Source organism: Sinohyriopsis cumingii, chromosome 10 (genome assembly GCF_028554795.1).
Source record: "Sinohyriopsis cumingii isolate HCF-2022 chromosome 10, ASM2855479v2, whole genome shotgun sequence".
NCBI lineage: Eukaryota > Metazoa > Mollusca > Bivalvia > Unionida > Unionidae > Sinohyriopsis > Sinohyriopsis cumingii.
In genome coordinates this window covers 110,779,695-110,803,549 of record NC_142970.1, presented here as the reverse complement: position 1 = coordinate 110,803,549, position 23,855 = coordinate 110,779,695, and the positions used below count along the sequence as shown (strand labels likewise).

The 23,855-nt window shown below is 35.3% G+C and overlaps 1 protein-coding gene across 3 annotated transcripts in view; it reads right to left on the bottom strand.

The window, feature by feature from the left end:
* LOC149791020 (uncharacterized) overlaps window positions 1-23,855 on the bottom strand; it is a 130,971-nt gene that overhangs the window by 17,333 nt on the left and 89,783 nt on the right. For all 3 annotated transcript variants that reach the window (XM_089972894.1, XM_089972893.1, XM_089972895.1), the window contains exons 17-24: window positions 23,651-23,712; window positions 19,114-19,274; window positions 17,009-17,120; window positions 15,367-15,386; window positions 12,219-12,449; window positions 10,136-10,249; window positions 1,997-2,145; window positions 595-741 (exon numbers count right to left, since the gene is read on the bottom strand). In XM_089972894.1, the coding sequence (XP_089829020.1) occupies window positions 595-741; window positions 1,997-2,145; window positions 10,136-10,249; window positions 12,219-12,449; window positions 15,367-15,386; window positions 17,009-17,120; window positions 19,114-19,274; window positions 23,651-23,712 (996 nt within the window). The remainder of the gene's footprint in view (window positions 1-594; window positions 742-1,996; window positions 2,146-10,135; window positions 10,250-12,218; window positions 12,450-15,366; window positions 15,387-17,008; window positions 17,121-19,113; window positions 19,275-23,650; window positions 23,713-23,855) is intronic.

The following is a 23,855-nucleotide window of genomic DNA, read 5'->3' as shown; positions in this document are numbered from 1 at the left end:
TGATCTTCGCTCGAAATTGACCCTTTTATTTGGTCTCAAACTTCTTTTACTTAATTTGCATTTAGTGAATGTTTCATATATCGACCTTTCATTCCACGAAGACTAAAGCTATGAAACGTCCTTGCAGAAAACCTACGACTATGTCAGCGTAAATACTATTTAAGGTGTGTATATCCTCTTAAGACGTGTTGACGCTCCTCACGTCTGCATGATAGTTGTCTTCATAAACATAATAATCAGATCAGATGTGTACAATCAGAACAGTATTTTCCTATGACAGATGTTGTTTTACGTTATTTGTTTGATTTTTTAAAGAAGGATGCTGCTATATTTGTAAAAAAAATACCTGTAGACGAATTTGTTAATGCGATCATTCTAAACAAATGATTGCGTAATGAAGGAACCTTAGAGGTAAGTTTCAATTTAGAAATTAAATTTACCCACTGTATAAAATTTATAAATTTATTACAATAATTGTTGTGCATATTAGTACTAAAGGTTTGATATAAGATACAGTCATGACATTTGCCTTGTGGTTATTTATACGAAAAGTATATTTCTTTATTAGGGCAAAGGATGAAGCGGTATCTTTACCTCTTTTGAAATGTTGTCCACGGTACTCACTTTACCAAGAATGTCCGCCAGGTACCCAACGTCAGTAGATGTCAGCTCTTCTTGTAGTTGGATAAGTGTATTGGTTTCTTGTAGAATCGTAATAAGATTCTTTTCGTTTACGTCGATCTGAAATAGTGTTAAAACAGAATTCTTAAAAAAGTTTCACATTGGATTTCATTATTCAGATTTGTTCCTTACTTGTTCTCTTACGTATTAGCTGTGTTAACATAATATTGTTTATTTAATTAATAACTAGACGAATTATAAATTTTGTACTATTTATTCGTACTTTTCCACGAATAGGTTTTTCAGATACTCTATTAGGTACTGGCACGATTCCTTTTATTAGTGATGTTGATACTAGTATTTAATGTTTTACACGATCCTGTCAGCCCAAGGTTTGCAATGTGTTTGCAAGCAATTTGGAATGGATAACATGTACTCAAACCAACGTTTTCAGATTTGTTTTTAAAAATGCATAACAAATGTAATTTTTGAAACATGTAACATTATTAATATTGATGCCTGGGCAATGACTAACAGATCTAGCAGAATCTAGCGAAGGTTCTATATAAATGAGAAACAAATTAAAGTACATTTCTGATGTTGACCTTCGCAATGACAACTTAACTAAGAAACCTTGACAGATACTGAAAAGTGAATACCCTTCATGGGTATCAGCAACAACATAGGCCCTGGTCTGCCATTGCATAATGCTTCAACAGATCAGAGATATGTTTTGTTTTACTTAATAATCATAACAAAATGGATTGCCTGTTTATTATGTCACGGCATTTTCTATGTGCATTTGTATTTCATTTCGACTTATACGCAAGTATATATGGTATGCATGGTCTATTCAGTTCAACTGATTAAACCTTTTACTAGCCTTGATTTAATGCAATATATATGACAAGTATAGAGAAAAATCTAAAGTGAGAATGTAGTTTGAGTCTATGACTGAAGATTTCGGCATGAATATGTTTTCTCACAATTGGATCAGATGTTCAGAGAACACGATTAATTCTGCTTACACTATACTGTTATGATATAGCATACGTGAAAATATATCACAGAGCGACTTTTTAAAATGTGCCGTTTATACAAGTATTTTAAAGTTTTAAGGCTATTTGCTGAACACATTACTGTCTGCGGTAACATTAATGTTGAATGTTGCAAACTGGTGTTTTAATTCCATAACGGTAAGTAGTGTAAAACATCAGACTCATTTCCTTTCGATTAAAAGTAGAGTCAGATGTCACTTGCTTTGATATATATATATATATATATATATATATATATATATATATATATATATATATATATATATATATATATATATATATATATATGTATATTACTAGTTTTTTAATTATGAGACCTTTGAAATATTATGCAGTTGAGACGATATCTGTGACTCTTGTTCCGGTTGTTCTTGAACACAATATTCCAGGATCTGCTCTTGAGTCCATTTGACTTCTGTTTTTGTTACATTCTGGCAGAACGCAGAGATGATGGCTTTGCTTGAATCTGTAACAATATGCATACTTTTATTTGTAATGTTATATGTGAGTTAATAAATACAGTCCAGCGTCTAACACGAGACGTTTGCTAAATATGTCGGGCTCTAGAGATAATACTATAGAAAACAGACAAGTCATAAAAGCAGCTAGTACATTTTGAAAATCTCTTTTCTGATCTAGAAGAATTTTCAGCTAGAATATGATACGAATATAGTGTTAGGTGGAGAGTGAAACCTTTACCAGTAATGATCTATGCAATACATTTTAGATGCTAATGATTACGACTAAATTGCAGAGTGATGGATGACATGTTTTGTAACACGTTTGTCAAACGGAAATACACTTGCTTTTTAGACGAGTTATTTAGATTTGAATATTTATAATTAAGAACGTTTAGAGGCTTCTAATCAGCTTTTACAAAAACGAAACAGAAAAATAGAAATATATCAAACAAGTGACAATGTGTTTTTCTGAAAGGATTAATATTTGAAGTAAATTCTGGAATAGACCTAACTGGTCAAGTTATTTCTTCAGGAACTAATTACAGTGGTAATGTTTATATAGTTTTAGTAGAAGTTAAACATTTTGTAGCCAACGTGGCTTTAAAAGTTAAAGATGGTTGTATAGAATGCAAAGGCCCCCTTAAAGGAAAGTTTTTCGAATGAATAATGTCATTTTCAAATATTCGTATTTTAAAAAGACTTTCAGAATAATATCAAACAACATTACTTGTCATAACATGTGTATGTGTGTGATTACAAATACATGTAATTCAATCATATATAGTCGCAACTATTGTGTTTATATTGACTACCGTAATATGCGATATATTGTGGGGAAGAGTCCACAGAGACCTGATGGTACAATGTAGAAGTCCCTAAATGGTTTAGATAGATGTTATGTAATTGGTCTTAACATGTTAATCGCTCTAGGACCAAGTATCCTATTTTTACATTTTTGTACGGGAGTACCACATTATTTGCCTACAACAATCATCCATATTGAAATACGCTGAATGTTCAGTTTGACATTAGCACGGTTGCGTTTCTGTCGACAGTAGATATTAGCCAAGCCACGTTAAATTTCGACAATTTTACAATATTTAGTAAAACGACTTGCTTTACTTACATATTTAACACGCTCAGGTATGGTGCATTTTTAAAGCACGATATTTATTTTTTCATTCATATTATGTAAATAATTTACAGAGATACTGATTGCTACATTGACCATGTCCAAATATATACTTTATAGGTCAACGTCGTTGAATTAGATTGTGATATTTAGAATGCCTTTGCACATCAAAAGACGATAAATGCATCAATGCAGTGGAAGTAAACATGCACAAGTCGAACACTTACCAATTTATTCAGGTTCATATTGTTGATCAGTAATTTGGTTTTAAATGGATCAGTTTAATAAACACTTTCCACACCTATTAAATAGGATTGCAAACATTTGGTGTTGAAACGAGATAGTTTTCTTCAAACCAAGCTCACACGAGATGAAGCATTTCAGGTTCTTTTTAAAATGCCTTGCTTGACTTCATGTGTGTTTTCACACTTATTTACTGTCTATGGTTTTGAACAGAATATGTAGTTATCCTTTGAGGAATGTCCGCCAACTTGGTTTGATTTAGACTCTAGTAATGAGTGTCATTGATATATTCCGTTTATAAGGATATATATATAAACGATTTATGCTCGCGTAAGGTCATTTATGGGATGTGTGATTGGGTCTACAATTTCCCGCCAGATTTGTCGGGTAACGCGCTGTCAAGGGTCAATATATTTAAAGTTTTTAATCACGTGTTCTGCCTAGCCAATCGCAATACTCTCGTTCCGACAACGCGCAGATGGATTCTCTCCAATAAGGACTGCGGCTTCAGTTGAGCCAATTTCCTAAAGGGGTACGAACGTGTTTCCTTTGTTCTGTAGAAATTTTCTCTCCGTTGTTATCGGCTCACTTTGTTAGTTACCTTCCTCATCCCCTGGAATTTGGACCGAGTCTAATAGTCATGGAAGTTAAGTATTTACTTATATTAACTTGTTTCCATTCCGCAAATTCTGTTAACGCTTCTTTCATTATACATTAAGTCACACTCATACTGGGTCATTCCATCTGTAAAATATTGCAGTATCATTCGAAATCAGAAATAGACGATCTATTGAGTCCCGATTTTAATATTCGGCGCTATTCTAAAATGTATATGCATGGGGTTGGGGAAGAATAGCTGACTGGCTTAATCTTTTTGTCGTACGCGATTTTGAACCAGAGAAACATAAAGTTAAACGTATATATACTTCCCATCGTCTCGTGCATAAATTCCTTTCACATATATAATAGACTAAGAGAAATTGCAAACGACTCCACGTTTGTTGCAAGGTTCAATAGCTGACATGGTATAGCATTAGTGTGCCAAATTGTTGCACTTAAGTTCAAATATCCAAATTAATTTATCTCCAAATTAGCGGTGTAATAATGGGGATACATTTATAACCCTAGTATTTCGGTTTGGTTGATTTATTCATAGGCCATATATTGCAGCCTAGGCGCACCGTCCTAATACCAGGGTTCATACTGTCTTTGAAGGTCTTTGACAGTTTGGGAAAAATGAGGTACCATTTTCAAGGCCTTGAAAGTTTGGGAAAATCAAGCTGATTACTCTGGGGTCTTTAAAAGTATTTGAAAATTGAAATAAACTCAAACATTTTAATTTCTTTCCATAACCACAAATAAAATTGTCCAATGTTGTTACATTTAGATGTAGTAGAGTTTGTTCTGGTTTCTTTCTTTTGAAGTCCCGTTCAGATTCATTTAATCATTAAACTATATTATATTATTTTGCATTCTTTGTTTTCTCATATACAATAAATGTTAGCGAACGTAGGTCTTGGAAATCTACGTTTGTGGTCTTTGAAAGTTTGGGAACGTCTTTGAATTCGTCATTCTTAAATTCTGTATGAACCCTGTGATACGCTTTTTTATGTCCTTGTGTTCCTTTGTTATGTTGTGTCGATTATGGACGAAACGTTGTAACCTATTGGAAGACTGCATTTTTTGTCGATGATCGGTTGGAGGAGCCGTTTGTGGAATAATAACAAACATTTCCAGCATGATGGTGTCATACTGTATTAAGACTTTAGGATTGTTCGGACTTTGTCGCCCAATTTTCGATCCGTTCGTTCTGCATAATTTTGTTGACAAGTGGTCATTCGGTTTGGTTGGTTTGTTCATCAATCGGTTTGACAATGTAAGTGCTCTTTCTTGATTTGACTTTACATGATTTTGTAAGGTCTTGTGTGGCTTTCTCGGACTTAGCAGTATTTAGTTGGACCCTGTTCTTTTAATTGGTTCCGTACCACTGGATTTTATGTTAGCCTTCTGTTTCACAGTTGATTCCGTATTACTGGCTTGTTTGTATACAAGTTGGTTCCTACCACTGGATTTTTTTTTTATTATTATCATTTGGTTCCGTACCACTGGATTTTATGATTACCAGTTGGTTCCGTACCACTGGATTTTGTGTTTACCAGTTGGTTCCGTACCACTGGATTTTGTGTTTACCAGTTGGTTCCGTACCACTGGATTTTATGATTACCAGTTGGTTCTGTACCACTGGAATTTTATTATTACCAGTTGGTTCCGTACCACTGGATTTTATGATTACTAGTTGATTCCGTATCACTGGCCTGTGTGTTTACCAGTTGGTTCCGTACCATCGGATTGTATGTTTAACATTTGATTCCACATCAGTGACATGTGTGTTTACCAGTTGGTTCCTTACGTTTCACGGTTGCTACGATTTTCATGCTTGGCGTAATTGGGTCCCGCACCTCACTACTTGACACGTGATTAGTCATTCATGTTTTCATCTTCCAACACTTCGTTCCATGTTAATGAATATTGTGTTTCCAAGCTCGTTTAGGCCCACTGACCTGTAATTGTTCTGTTGATACTGGTGATGTTGCATTCCGCACCTTAAAACAATGACTTTTCCTAACGTTCAAATTTGGTTCTTTCTTCATTTTTCTGTCTTCATATTACCAAGTTTGTGCCTCATCCCACTACAGTGAACAGTGGTGTTCATAACAGTACAATAAGGGTTATTCATTTGCAACAATTGCTACGTGACACTGAAATGTATATAAATAACTTTTTCTGGCATTCGTTACAAGATGCCCCTTACATAGAGGGCTGCTTTGCAAATGGCAGTGAAGAGAGCCAGACAATCAAGGTTCAAAATCCAAGATGCGTTGAATAGGCCCATAAAGACGGCACCATTGTCAACGCCAACGGCCGCCACCCCTCAACCTGGATCATCTAGCGAAGGGGCGTGGATGGACCCCAATCTTCTTAATGTTATAACGCAAGACGTCTCTGACAGGCTCACCACCCATGTGACACAGGAGATCCATGCCAAATATGATCAGCTGGTAGCTATGCACAGGCCGTCCATGGAAAATGGTCCACAAACTGGGTTTCAACTTGGACCCTCCGTAGCAACAGACAACAAACTTGCAACATCCATGGTAACCCGCGCCATAGTGGAAACCAAGGCTTCACTTACAGGTACAGCGGTGGATACAGGCAACGATGTCCCAATCGTTTCGGCCTCCCGGGGGCACTCACAATCATAAATTTTACGCTCGTCGTTTAATCCGTCAACTCTAATCCCTGATAAAGTTAAGGCAAACAAACGGGCGGACTCATATATGGGTTTTTCTACCCTCATGAATAACTCGCAGGATGCTAGTTTCAAATTTCAGTTAGATACGCACAGTACTGGCCCTGAACTTAGCTATGTTCCAAAAAATAGGAACGTCCATATCACAGGAGGCTCGCTACACATGGGTAGGGGGATTTTATGGCAAAAACAGACATACCAAATGTTTCCATATTCTTCATATTTGTCCCATGCAATATCATTGTTTTGGCTCTTTGTGGTGGAACATGTATTATTTCACAATTGATTACCAATGGGTTGTAGTACCAGTTGCAAGATATTTGACACCTTTTGCAATTAAGTTCAATGCGGACTCAAAGTTACCTATAACATACATGACGCATATTTTGGACGAGTTTTGATACTAGGTGCAACTCGTGTCCAATGCCAGCAGAAGCTCGATCTCTTCCCGACTGTGTGTGTCGACATCGGCGTTACTATGGCTGCGGATAAAACATTTCCTCTGTCAACAACGATGTTGTAACTCTGATACGAATTGGATATCGTGAGAATGGAGGTTCGCCTCCCCACGGAGAGACTAGAAAAATGTAATAAATTCTTACATTTATATCTGGCTTGAAATAAAATTACCCTCAAGGGGTTGCAATCCATCATATGTACTCTTAACTTTTCTTGCGCAGTTGTTTTGTCGCGACAAGCTTTTCTTGACAATTGGCATCGCAAAACCATATTAGATTAACAAGAGATAAAGGAAGATTTAATTGACTGGCAAAACTTTTTAACCGGTTTTAACGGTAGATCCTTATTATTACCTGACTTTTGACTGACCTCCGACATGTTGGACTTGTACACTGATGTTTCTGCTTCAGTCGGATACAGTGCCATCCGGGTCACGCACTATTTCTATGGCATCTGGGATCAGACATGGGCATAGCAAAATATAGCGCTTCTAGAATTATACCCCATCGCTCTGGCAGTTGTGCTCTTGGGAGAACACTTATCCAATAAATGTATCCATTTCCACACTGACAATCAATGTTGAAACCATAAACAAACCATCCTCTAATGACACAAAAATCATGCATTTCCAGGGCTGAGCAAATATTTTTTTTTTACCAATAGTCCAAGACAAGTGGTTTCAGAAAATTCACTTTTCCCACCTTTCTCATTACTAGCCCCACCTTACTTTTCACTGGTCCCAAAATGGCAGTCACTTGCCGAGATGTGATGAGACGTATGCATTTAATCCATAGAAAAGAAGAAGCAAAAAAAACCCGAAATAATTTACAACATAAGTATTTCTTAAAAGAATTTAATTTTTCAAAAACATTGGTTGTTGTACATTTCGCATCTTCAGGTTCATGTATATATGTTTTAGCTGATGGATTTGAAAATATGTCCATGTATATGTCTGCCACCTGCGCTAAGCCAGCAGCTGATAGCAAATTTGTACTCTTGCCTTAAATTAAATATCTTGGTCAGGGCATGACATACACTGGGTAAGCTGGCTTGGACGCTATATAAAGAGTTCACATCGGACAATTTGAGTGTTCTCTCTGTCAGTTTAAATAATCAATATGGCCTTTTCAGATGCATTTGAGAAATGCGTAAGGTTAGGTAAATAGGTTTCAGCTTTGTAACCCTTTAATCACTTTTTCTAAGATAGCCATTCCGCCGTGTGCTAATTCCTCTTTCAGGTCTCGTGGGTTTCACAGACTTAGAACCATAGGCATTGACCGTGCTTTGCTGGGATATCATTCAATCGACCCGGACTAATCTGTGTCTACCTACCTTTTCGACCGCCAGGAGCGTACGAGGGTACTCTAACAGCTCCGGAAGACCAATAGCGCATTCAAGATGTACGCGCCTCCGTTTTAAATTTTCTTCCCAATCCTCCATACATGCTGGATATATCCTAACTACCGGGGAGTATTATGGTGCTCTACTGCCCCGGCAATACAGAATTCATCGGTTTAATTTTGATCAACATTTATCTTTTCTTTGATGCTGGACATTTTTGTTATTTGCCCCACACTCCTTTTTGTGGCTGCCAGAAATACAGCAAGCTCTATTTGCTGTATTTCTGTTTATGGGGTTGCAGCCTCAAAAAATATCTGTATTATATGCTATGTCTCATTGTTCAATTTCTTAGCACGTTTACGCTATAGACTTTGTCCACATAGTTATGTTATGCTGTAAAAACATAGCAAATATTTGGTTCACTAAGATCATTTATGTTCAGTACAAAGTCACGAAAGTGGCCAGCATCAAACACAACGTTTGTCTTTGTTTTAATTATGCACCCATATACTTTGACTTTGTAATATTTGCACGACTGACCTAGGGTACTCTGTCATTTCACTCTCTATCTTCCTCTTGACTCTATCGATGTCGGAAAGAGTAGGCTGGTGCAGGTATATTTCATTTTACAATCTCGTCAAACAAGTTAACAATACAAACCATCGTTCTTATTCACTTTCGTTCTGACAATAACTAGCACCCCTCTTCTACATGTGCAGGAACAAATCACATAAAACGATTTACGCTCGCGGAAGGACGTTTATGGGATGTGTGATTGGGTGTACAATTTCCCGCCAGATTTGTCGGGTAACGCGCTGTCAAAGGCCAATATATTTAAAGCTTTTACTCACGTGTTCTGCCTAGCCAATCGCAATACTCTCGTTCCGGCAACGCGCGGATGGATTCTCTCAGATAAGGACTGCGGCTTCCGTTGAGCCAATTTCCTTATGGGGTGCGGATGTGTTTTCCTTTGTTCTGTAGAAATTTTCCCCACCTCCACCCCATCATACCTCCTTGTATATAATTGTTATATGCTATATTGTTGTTGATGAAGTTTAATTATTGTTGTGGGGTTTTTTTAAATATTTTTTATTTGTTGTTATATTTTACTTTCTCCATTTATTCGGTTTTTATGCTATTGCATCCGCAGTAATCTCCTACAAGGTTATCCGGCTTTTACAGTATCGTTGTATTATAATACCGCTCGTCTCAGTGTTCCATTTGTTAGTACCTTATTTGATATGTTTTGTTCAAGGTTACATTGCTGTAAATACATAGTTTAGGTGTAGTCTTCTCAGTACATAACACTCATGTTTACGGCGGTTGCAGCCTCAACAAATGTCTGTATTATATGCTATGTCTCATTATTCAATTTCTTAGCACATTTACGCTATAGACTTTGTCGACATAGTTATGTTATGCTGTAAAAACATAGCAAATATTTGGTTCACGAAGATCGTTTATGTTCAATACAAAGGCACGAAAGTGGCTATATATATATATATATTACCGTTTTTGCATCTGTTCCAGCTGTATCCTGTTTGACCTATTCTTGTTGGTGGTATTGTGACGCTGACCGTATACGTTGAAATATTTATGCCATATTTGTACTCTGGGCAATATTCTTAAAATAGAGGAAAGCATCATTGGAAAATTACCAATGTTACTCACAATTGTTAGATTGGAAACTTGTGCGTAAAAGGGGACTTGCGTATACTTTTTCCAGCTCATTAGTGATCCTGATGGAAGAGATTCTAGTAAGCAGGATTGAAATCGACTGAAGGTAATACCAACTAGTAAGCAGGATTGAAATCGACTAAAGGTAATACCAACTAGTAAGCAGGATTGAAATCGACTAAAGGTAATACCAACTAGTAAGCAGGATTGAAATCGACTAAAGGTAATACCAACTAGTAAGCAGGATTGAAATCGACTAAAGGTAATACCAACTAGTAAGCAGGATTGAAATCGACTAAAGGTAATACCAACTAGTAAGCAGGATTGAAATCGACTAAAGGTAATACCAACTAGTAAGCAGGATTGAAATCGACTAAAGGTAATACCAACTAGTAAGCAGGATTGAAATCGACTAAAGGTAATACCAACTAGTAAGCAGGATTGAAATCGACTAAAGGTAATACCAACTAGTAAGCAGGATTGAAATCGACTAAAGGTAATACCAACTAGTAAGCAGGATTGAAATCGACTAAAGGTAATACCAACTAGTAAGCAGGATTGAAATCGACTAAAGGTAATACCAACTAGTAAGCAGGATTGAAATCGACTAAAGGTAATACCAACTAGTAAGCAGGATTGAAATCGACTAAAGGTAATACCAACTACATCAATATGTCCTTATTCTCGTGGTGACACTCACTAGTGGGAACTGTATTTTGCAAAGTAGACATGAGATGTTTAACTACTAAGCATTCATCTTGTAGCGAAATTATAATTGGGCGACAATGATTAAAGCCTTTTAAAAGCATGCTTTTCAAAGGAAATGTAGTCAAAACAATTGTTAAGTATGAGATTCAATGATTTGTTACTCATCCAATTAAAACAAATGGTTATTTGAACAAAAGCTGACGCATAAGTCAATATACATTATGGAATGTGGATGTGGGAGAGTATGCGGATGAGTGGTGGGGGACCTAACATGTGGATGTGGGAGAGTATGCTGATGAGTGGTGGGGGACCTAACATGTGAGAAGATTAATATTGTTTTCAGTGCTATAAATCACCATGCATAGTTAACTAATGAAATAATCAGGAGAACATATAAGAATGACACATGCAATTTGGTAAAGCCCACCTATATTTAGGTCGAGGAATAATAAATAAAAATAATAAACTACTTGTTTTCACTGGCTCAGTGTTGCTATCATACAGCATTGATGTAACAAAACTATCTTCCATACCTAAACGTGTATGGTTAGCCCAATTAGAAATCAAAGCAATCATCTAAACACGGGGAGAAACTGCCTTTTCTTTTAAACAATCTACAACAATTGATGTGTAATCATTAGTACCAAAATCAACTGCATCGTGGGTTATGCAAAATTCTGACCAATTGTATTGACTTTGTTGAAAGACATTATGGTCATCAGCTTCTAAAAAATCAAAAATGTAGATTACATTTTATCGACTAGAAATGTCAATATTATTGAGAATTTATTCTTTCCACATCGTAATCTGTTGGAACATTGCCTCTTTCTGTTTGTATATATATATATATATATATATATATATATATATATATATATATATATATATATATATATATACACTGAGAAGTATACATCGCTTGATGTGAAAAGTGCTTACTCTTGATGTTACAGGAGGATGAGAGTCAGTATGAAGTCAAATTATATAGTATATATACACTGCATTTTATTTTTCAAGTCAGAGATTTTATGTAAAACATTCTAAAAATGCATAAGTGAAGTATAAAAGACATAACTTCACTTCCTATCATATCCTCTTCTCTCCCCGTCTATCCTATAATATTATATTAAATTATGTCATAAGTATAAAAATGATTTATGCATAATTGCTATAAACCTTATTGGATTTTTTATGGTGGGAACCATTACCTCGAAAACATGACTCCACTGACTGTTCCCCTTTCTGTTCTGTCGTATATTCTTTTGGACAAGGAAAACAGAAAGACTGACCCGTTGAATTCTGGAACGTCCCGATCTCGCATTGTCTACATAACTCTTCTCCAGCCTTGGGATTATAATATCCTTCTGCACATGGCGCACAGGATGATCCTTCTTCAAGCGTTTGTACAGGATGAAACTTGTACGAGCCAGCAGCACAAACTATACACATTGACACAAAGGCAGATTGGTTATTACCTAGAGTAAAAATACTTCCTGAACACATCGATATGAGTAAGGTAAAATCCGGAATTTATAATGTTTCCATTTTAAATAATGAAAAACATACCATAAGCACACTAGATACGTAATTTTAAATTGAGGAAAAAGTTGTAGGACAACTTTCATGATTTTTGAAACTCTGATGCCAAAATGGCCCCAAATATTACATGCCCATCCATATAACAAAGTAATGTAATGAGTTGTTTCTCTTTTCAGTATCCCAAAATTATAAAACTGAACAAGGATTTTATGCTTGCACCACGAATAGCAATTTTCACTCTTGACTTAACGGTGTTGGTCTTTTTAACTGATGTATAACTGCAAGCTTGGACTGAAGAGCTACTATAAACGTATTAGCACAAATATGTCTCCCAAATTATTGATGATTATTTAACGAAAGTTTCATCCCTAGATTTGTATAATGATAATATTTACAACGTTTCCTGTGACACTAGTGTCGATTCCACAAAAACCTTGACAAATATGCAATACTGAATGCAACAGAAGAAACTGCATCCCATTTGTTTGCTCTTTGCCTAATGGTATTATTACTCGATAAAGGATTAGTGCTAAATATATATGTTATGCCGATGCAGGATTAGTGCTAAATACATATGTTATGCCAATAACAGTTTGCATTCATATGGCTCAAGTTCTTAGAAAGTTCATGAAAGGATATTTGCATCATTAGTTTTGGGAGTATGCTGTAGTTTGAGAACATTTTGTCTCGAGAACATTTTGTCTCGTGGGGGACCAGTATCGGTCGACATTGTTTTCATAAGGAAAGTGAGTTTACGACTCGTGTAGACTGATAAGTAAACCGCGCTTGGTCACGTGGTGTGGTGCAAGATTCATACCGTGTGGTAATTGCAATATATAAAGGAATGTTTGTATTGCCTAGGTTCCAGTTCTAGTTTGGCATTCTTACAATTAAGTGCGCTATAAATGAGCAATATTCGGGCAAACGTAACGTCTACTGTGGACTGTTATCATAGTCACCTCCTTTTCTCAGTTTCCAATAGTATGATTTTGATTCGAAGACAGCTTCCATATTGTCAATAGTAATAGTGAAATGAACTGGTTCCAGAATGCGCGCAAGGAAGCGTCCCACGGCGGCATTCAGTTAGCAATGGAACTATTGCACAAGGATTTCATGGCCTTATATGGGTAAGTCCAATTCGTACACAGTGATAACGTGTTGACATGAAAAGAATAATAAACTGCGTCCACTGTATTTAAAGCGTCATATATATGTGATGAATGAAAGTGAACAATAGAGCGTCTAAATACAATGATTCAGGTTACCAGAAAATTTATAAAAACATATTATAATGCGATAATTCTAGGGTAGGTGCAATATATATTAACGTGTCCGTTTATAGCTTTCTTATATTTTAGTAATTCGTGGTTTGATCATGGGTAGTCGGAATTGAGGAGACATTTATCAACCTGAGTAACTAGCCACTTTTAGGAAAGACGTCATAACGTACAATATTCACGAGACATCATGATAGCATGGATTAGTTTCGTATAATGGCATAAGTGTTTAGTATCTTGAGATGGAGTAACAGAAGGATCAAATGTTTCTTGTTGGCATGGCACGTACTTCTTATCTTAATTCAGAAGTGTTGTGCGGGTGCACATTTCAGTGGCAGGTATTCATGACAGGGACAGATATTTTCCCATATAATGACTAGGGTGGAGCTAGTCCTCTATCTTGAACTGTCTTTTGCTGTGGTTGTGAGGGCGATGAGGTTGAAGGGCACAGGTGAGTTGCTTGTGTAATGTGGTTCGAAACTGATGACTCGGAGAAGTATTAATTGAAAATGAAGTATTATTGTTTGGCCCTTTCGCTTAGTGGAGAAACCATGTAAATTAGAAACAAAGTGAAGCCATCCAAGTGCGAAAGAAGGAAAAGCCATGCAGTTGTGAAGTTACAGATGCATTTGTATGGTTATTGAGGAAATTGTTTGTAGTCTGCGAGTAATGGAGTCTTCGAGTGGGCAATGGATTTTGTCTTGAAGTCCTTGGAAATCAGTGGACACAAAGAAACTTCAGCCAGGTCTCACGCGAGTGTCTGATTCGCTTGCTAGAGAGACCACTTGCGTTCAACAATAGTGGTCAGATGTAGACCACCATGATTTATTTTCTCAACGTATTGTCATTTCACTTTAAACCTTAACGTTACGTGACGAAGATATAGGTTGTTTGTACGAACACAAGAATTAATAGTAGATTCAATTGACACTACCTAATGGTGTACGAACGATACAATTTATATACATGAAAATCCTAATTAATTTAAGGCAAATATTGTAAAAAGATGGGATCCACTAGATTTGATTTACAAACTCACTAACAAAGGTTACAGAATAAACTTTGGTTCTGAGTTTTTAGCTATTAATAGTTTAAAGCCAGTAAAGATACCTGATAATGATTATGTAACTTAAACACAGCTATGCAATGTTTTGAATTTTTTCCATTATATATATAGACCTAAGTGTGCGTGTCTCCTACTTTGAATATATTACGTTTTTTGTTATATCCCGCTGCAGAAAATAAAATAATCTTCCTTTATATACAGTAAAGCAACACATAAAACATCTGCATAGCACTACAAATCAACGAAAGTTTATAAGAATAGATCAATATAGATTGAATGTGTAGATATTACCTTTACGTAACAGTAATATTCTGCGCTGGACAGTACTCTCTAAATATGTTACTAAGCATATAAAAGCTAGATAGTTTCAATGTTTGGTACATGAAAACAGCCTGATTAAATATTGAGTCATACCAAATTTGGCATGATCAAATGTTATATCTTAAAACTATAACAAAGAAAACTGAAACTTACATGTTGTATTTTCTTTTGGCCTGCAACGCCACAAAAAGAATATGTGAGCAATAGCTGATGCTCAAAATGTCGATGATAATGCACACAGAATAAAATAAAAGTTAAAAAAAGTTTAAGAATTACTCGCACAATAATCAGAGGTAAATCACTCCAATGTCTGATCGTGTGATAGCCCAAATATCACACATCCTGAAATCGTTTGAAATTGACTGATCGCAAAGAGTTCTAATCGATGCGCCACAATAGACCGGACGATTAGGAAATCTGAAGTCGGATAAAATGAACCAGGCTGTAGAAAATTAATAGCCAGAAATAAAAATGTATTCCACGGAATCGAGCGTTTCTGATCAGTTCATGAAGAAAATACATGGCTTTTAACGCAAACGTTAAAGCATGTCAAGAAAAATAGCTACAATATCTAAACATTCTCGCGGAAGTGAGACAAAAATAAATAAATGATCTGACAGCTTACATGTAAGTAATACATTCGTTCTTACAAAAGCCTTATCATACACGTTTGGGTTACTTCAAAAACATTTATGCACAAATTGTTCATGATCACTTTAAAACCCAGTGTAGATTAAAGCAATATATAAGCGTGTTAATTTAGTGTAGACTGAAGGCAACACGTAGGATGGTGAACCTAATGTAGTACAAGTGGTTAGAAGTGTACGATATACAGCAGTATTACCTAATGTAGTACAAGTGGTTAGAAGTGTACGATATACAGCAGTATTACCTAATGTAGTACAAGTGGTTAGAAGTGTACGATATACAGCAGTATTACCTAATGTAGTACAAGTGGTTAGAAGTGTACGATATACAGCAGTATTACCTAATGTAGTACAAGTGGTTAGAAGTGTACGATATACAGCAGTATTACCTAATGTAGTACAAGTGGTTAGAAGTGTACGATATACAGCAGTATTACCTATTGTAGTACAAGTGGTTAGAAGTGTACGATATACAGCAGTATTACCTAATGTAGTACAAGTGGTTAGAAGTGTACGATATACAGCAGTATTACCTAATGTAGTACAAGTGGTTAGAAGTGTACGATATACAGCAGTATTACCTAATGTAGTACAAGTGGTTAGAAGTGTACGATATACAGCAGTATTACCTAATGTAGTACAAGTGGTTAGAAGTGTACGATATACAGCAGTATTACCTAATGTAGTACAAGTGGTTAGAAGTGTACGATATACAGCAGTATTACCTAATGTAGTACAAGTGGTTAGAAGTGTACGATATACAGCAGTATTACCTATTGTAGTACAAGTGGTTAGAAGTGTACGATATACAGCAGTATTACCTAATGTAGTACAAGTGGTTAGAAGTGTACGATATACAGCAGTATTACCTAATGTAGTACAAGTGGTTAGAAGTGTACGATATACAGCAGTATTACCTAATGTAGTACAAGTGGTTAGAAGTGTACGATATACAGCAGTATTACCTAATGTAGTACAAGTGGTTAGAAGTGTACGATATACAGCAGTATTACCTCTAACCGTTGTAGAACTGGTAGTAGTAATGAATATTCCAAGATTTAAATGCAGTTTAATTATCCTGTTCTTGTTCTTGTTGCTGGTGGTGTTATTAGTAAAAGTGTTTTGCTTATTTAAAAATTTATTCTTACTGGCATACTGGAGAATCATTGAAAACTACACATGTATTGTTGTCAGGACAAACTCCAGATATGGCTGTATATACTGCACACAATTGATCCTTACTGCTGCCACTGACTGGCACTGCAAACAGATGCAAAATCAGATGTCAGTTACAAGATGGACGACACGAGAGAGTCGAACTTTGACGTTTATTTAATTATGTTATTGTGTTGTTAATTAATAAACACTTCCATTAAATCTTTCGTTGTGCATGAGTTAATAAACAAAATTTCTTGAGAGATATAAAAAACGAAAATTTCGTAATTGCCATGTATAAAACAAAGGTGCAAAATGGGGAAAACAGGTAATCAAGGGAAACAATCATTTATTTCAAGGAATCATGTGTGTTACCTATTTTCTTGCGTAATATGAATATATGCATATTTTTTCTGTCAAACGGCTTTCTCATGGTTTGCCAGGGACACAGAGGCTAGGTAGTACATGATATGGCAATGCTTAATGAATTTACTTTCCTGGTAGGATAGCTATCTACTCCTTGGTTCGGGTTAGTATGAAAATAAAACTTAACCAAACATGTACCCATGTATTATAACGACCCAAATCTTAAAGCGCAGGATCCCTTAATTATACTAATATATTATCTAACATACCAATGACCTTGGACCTATGACTGCAAATTTAACCAAGATTAAAAATGACATTGTTCATATTCCTTGATCACAGCTATGGTGGGGATTTATGCAAATGCAGGTGTAGATCTCCCTCATTCCACAGTCCAATTATTACAACTATTCCCCCTACCCACATTTGACTATACATAAAAATTTTAATCTAACACTTAATAAAGATTTTGAAATGGTCTTGGCGATATATGAGGGTCAGAGAGAGGACACGGTTGTATGGATATATAAGAAAAGAGCTTCCTAGTTATATATTTTAGTATGAAAGTTTTCCTTCTCAGAGTATTTAGGACTTACGATCAAACGGAAAATAATAACCAAACTCTTGACCGGCTAGGCACCTCCGCAAATGTAACCAAAATTAGTGATACCTAGATCTCGCCAATGCGCAAACAGGTGAGACAATTAATAAATACATTATAAAAATGATACAATACAATATACATGTGTTAAGCGGGCAATTAATTGACCTGTATGTACTAACTGGAGTGGCCGATTGGTTTTAAGCGCTCTCCGTTACGGATCACTGCCATCTCCCCTCTGTCTGCGTGGGTTCGAGTCTCGGATTCGGCCAATGTAGGTATGTGAGAAAGCATGCCAGTAGCTTCTCGAGAGTCGGTGGTTCTTTTTGTGGATTTCCCGGGTTCTTCCTCCACCATTAATACTGGTCGCCATGTATAGCCTATCGTGTGCTGAAAAATGGCGTTAAACCCCACAACAACAACTAACTGGAAGAGGCAAACTCGCTTGCGACATTGGAGTAACCCTTCCCTTACACACCTCATTTTATATTTTCATGTCAGCAGGCGAATGTATTATTTATGGTCCTTTAAATGTCTCCATCTCTTGTAAAACATACTCTCTGTACAACATCTTAATAAGGCATATACCGTCATACATCATTCTTAGTATTTTAATTTACATTGCTAATTCTTCAAGTATTGCCAAGAAATGATAAGATTGTATGGTAAATAATGGAATCAAATGCAAATATTCATTGAACAATGACTTGTGTTGTGTCACACTATACAAATAAACCTAGAATGGAAAGTTTTAGAAATGTGATTCCGTAACATTAATATGTAGCTGTGAACGTGTGAAACTAATTGAAATTTCAATCATACTATCATATCATATTTGGGTATTTATATAAATAAACATTTCAATTACAACCTGAAAACGAAAGTAAAAAAAAGTTATAATAGATTCAATGGGGGAAAACATTTTTATAATATTCTTCATCCTGATGTTTTGACAAGGTCTTTGATGATATCAAGTCAACACTTCATTAGGAAGTCATTAAGAATAACCAAAATGTTAGAAATTCGGTAGAACGTTTGCACCTTTTCTCGGTAAAATAAGGATTATTATTACTATCACATAACGTTATTTGATTATATTTAGTTTAATCATTTGTATATGTATATTCTCACCTGTATAGTTATCAATGGCCATGTATAACACTGAAGACACCTGACCGTCCAATATGATATTTCCTCCAGCTGCCAATACGACCATCGCCTTGGCCAGGGCAGCAAACGTTTCTTGTGTGCTATTAAAAATGGTCGCATAGTCCACAATTAGGCTGCCTCTCCTGTATTGTAAAAGGAATATAATCAGTCAATCACTTTACCAATCTTCAGGAAAGCTATTAAAGATTATAATGATATACTTGAGCTTGTCTTTCATTAAACTAGTATCAGCCTTAAAAGAGTAGATGCCCAACATCAGACCTATTGCCATAACGCCTGAAATATAAGGGGCCGCGCTGTGCTGATGCGATGTATAATGATGAATCGCTGTACATTAAATTAATATGTTGGAGTGTTATTACTATTGATGTGTCGAATCTATTCTGCAGTAAAGGATTAGATGAGCTATAATACCTTGAAAAATACTTTATAGGCATATATTAGTCATAACTAAAATATCGTCTTATGTTGTACACATTCCTCTAATTACTGATTACTCAAATGGCTGTGTATGTTGATTACTAAACACTTGACATTGTCTTTATAGTATCGAATTGGGATGTATTTTTATAACAATTACGGGAATGTTTTATTATCATCGACATCGTCAATTGTGACTTATCCCATACCAAGTTTTCTAACAGCAGCCTAACTTGGCGCTCATCACTAGAGGGTTAGTGTTAGGACTGGTCAGCCTGGTGTGAGGATAATATGACTGGGTGGGACATCATTCTACATGTCTGCGGCGCGATGCCCCAGTGCTAGACATCACTATAAACTGCCACACTGCAGACATCGTAGCGACATGACTGAAACATTGTTACAACTACGTTAAAAATCCAAGACATATACACACACGCACGCACGCAGCACACACACTACTAAGTTACTAAGATTGATTACATGGCATCGTGGAGCATTTTGACTACTTTGATTAAATTAATGTCTGTGGTGATATGGTGACACACATGTATATGTAAAGAAAACAAAGCATATTCTTATTCGTTTGACAGTCCTGGATTTGGGTCAAAACTGTAGCAGACATAACAAATTAAAATTAAAATGCTGCATCCAAAAGAGTCCTACAATATTCAATTTTTGTACCACCCCCACCCATGAACACGCACCTTCATGTATAGAAACGGCAGCTATATACATTTGCGAATTGGTTTCATCTACTTAGCCTTCATCGCTACCAAAGATGCAGACGATGATGCAGACGATGATGGAGATGATGACGTTAGTCATGCTAAATCTTCTATAAAAGACCTGACCTCTTGTGCTACATAGAATCGTCTGGAAATGGACTTTTGACGCACATCCTTGTCTGCTTATAGTGTCTTAGCTTTTTCTATAAAGGTTATTTACATAATACTTTATCATGTTAATTTAACATTTGTCTAATGGAATCACTCTTTTAGTTGTATTCATATACAATTTGATGGGATTTATTTATTTCAATTATGAATTTAAATTACAAAATGCGCAATGATTTTAGGACTAAATCACTATTTTCGAATTATTGTGAACTCAAGTCAAGGACATTCTGGGTTATATCATTGTGATACATTAAGACTGTAGGCACATTAGTACATTTAAGGCTTCTGACACAGCAGCACATATAAGTTTCAATTCATTCATAACACTACTGGAATTAATTCGGAAAGCAATACTTTTGGACTTATAGATCTCTATGATCATTTGGGATTTAATACATGATACTTTACGTTCCTATTAATTTTTCAGTTTGTATTCAGGGGAAATATATTATTTTACTAAACTTGTTGTTTTTCGCATTTGTGTGTTAGTTAAAGACCATACTTCGTAACACACTATAATAATAATAATAATAATAATAATAATAATAATCAACCTCACAGGAACAAGACCAAAGTAAATGACCGAAGTGTGTTTCACGTCTGGAACAAGTTACATATTAAATTATAGGATAAAAAGAAAGGCATGTAATTGTTTAAAAATGCAAAACTAGAAAACAAATGCGAACAATCTCAAATGTTTCCTATGTGCTCTAAATTATCTACACATAGCACGAACAGAGCAAATAAGCTAGATATAAGTATTGGGTTGTAATTTTTTTTATCACCAAGGCAAATATTACGAATTCTACCGTAACAAAATGAATCAAATGGCTTAGTAACATATATACCAAAGAAAATGCAGAAAATTAGTAGCTAAGAAACAAATATTGATTTTTAAAACAAAACTAGCGAAATTAGTGATTAGCTGAGGAGCATAGTTCCCGAAAGAGCGGATGATTTAACTAAACCTACAACAAATTCAGACGCTCAATTAAATTTAAATTAAACGTTAATTGCGTACCCGGCATGATTGTCATTCCAGACAAGTACGTTGCAGCAAAATGAGTGACAAAATTAAGATAACATGAACTATACATGCACTGCAAAACCAGAAATAAACAGAAACCTAATTAAAATGATTTGTACAGATATGACAATTGTAACGCACAGATAGTATAACCTAAACATGTACACAAAAAATAATTTCAGGAAGATTTAAGGCAAGATGAGATAAATTATAGCAGTGTAAATGGTGATCTGAATAAACCGTTTGAAAAAAACATTAGAGGTTGAGCCCCCACAAGAAATATATATATATATATATATATATATATATATATATATATATATATATATATATATATATATATATATATATATATATATATATATATATATATAAGACAAGTTCCACACACAAACAAAACGCGTATACTATAGCTGAGTGCATTCTTAGTCAGAGCGCAAAAGAAAAATTAATGTTTACAAATGTTCCCGACAGGGAGAAATTATATACTTGGCAGTATCTTTTACACTTTGTTTTATCTGATATGGTTCAAGAGTGTATTTTGAAACATTTTCTTGGATCGGCATGTCAAATAGGTCAATAGCCTTCTCCTTTATGACAACTTCATAGAAGTCATAAGTATTCCCCTAATTTCCAAAGACTTCCATACGACTTCTGTTGTAAATTAGAAAGCCCAACTTGTCAATTCTATAAATTATTTTACTATAATCAATGCGAGACCAAATATCTCACAATTTTCCAATTATCTCTCAACCGCATATTTGCATGGTGTCTCTTCATCAACTTTCCGTACTGTCAGCATTTCACGCCGTAAACTATACGACTTCCCTTAACGCAGAGAACTATTTTTGCTAGCCACCTTAGGACAGTCAAAGCATGGTTTTGAGTCACATTTTGCCTGTACAATTGCATTACATTTGCCACAACAGTGACAGAAACAGTATTTGCCAACAACGGAACAGTCCCTTCTTGTTTATACCATTGTGTAATTTACCAGTCTCAAGCCATAAATACTGCACCTGGAGTCACACAACCAACGTACACCACTAGATTGTAATAGGGACTAGGGAACGACACGGACACTCATGCAGCTCTAACCTGAATTCACCAAAAGTAAACCATAACATCATGGAAACTCATTAACACTTCACTCCGTAACGTTTGCTCCTAGTAATCGGCTAATTATTTCGGGCTAAGGAATATCTCCACAAAACCCAGTTCCCATAATCAAATAAGTAATCACAAAATCTAAGAATTCATTAAAAAGGGGCGCTATAACCAGATGTGCATAACCAAATTTATTACCTTATCTATCTCTAAATAATTGTCAAGGATTTAATATTATAAGAAATAGGTTTATTTTCCTTCTGATAATCGAAAATGATTATGGAAGCCTCATACCTGTTGTAAGACGATATTATATATTCCAGAATTTGAACTCTTAAAACACACCAAAACTGGTCAGATTAACGAATTCCTCAGACAAAAGAATTTGATTTTAAATCTGTTGCAAACTTGTAAGAAAACAATTCGGGTGAGGCTGACTAATATTGTTAGGATCGAATTTCCCGACAAAACAAGCTAACTGGTTATACATCATGATAAATTAAGCCATTCTTCAATAGCGAACGAATGATTTTCGCCAATATTTGGAAAGTCATAATGCAGAGGTCCGCATACTGGCGCTTATTAAATATTCAATTCTTCATTATTAACAACAAGGTAAGAGCAGAAATGTAGTTCCAGAAGAGGACGGTCCTAGCAATGAACGGTGCGTAAATCTTGGGAATGGAATTGGGGCTTTTAATTTCTTTCTCAAATTTCACTTGCTAGAAACTTATCTCACGCTGTCAAACACACGTCTGATATGAAAATGGAATAGTGCCGAGAATCTTCAAAAGGGTATCTAGGCAATGTTGTTTTATATCTTCGAGACATTTGGTAATCTACACATTACTATTAGTGTATAATAACGAATCATATTATTTACAACTGGTAGTGACGTTAAAATCTCAACTTTAATTTTTTCTGTAAAATTTTGTTATTGAGTATGTATGTATGTATGTATGTATGTATGTATGTATGTATGTATGTATGTATGTATTTTGCAATCAAAGATTACCTTATTTCTATAACGTAATGTTGAAATTACCTTATGCCCAGAATAATTATTTGGATACCCTCAGCAACTTTTCTTGTATAGTATTCTATCAGCTGAAAGCATAGTTGGAAATATGACGGAGTCTTCTAAATGTTGTAATTAAAAAGGAGCGAACACATATTAATTAATAATCTTAAAAAACTTGCTTAACTCGACCACATTGTTTTACATTAGGTACGAACTGTTTAGTAGGTAA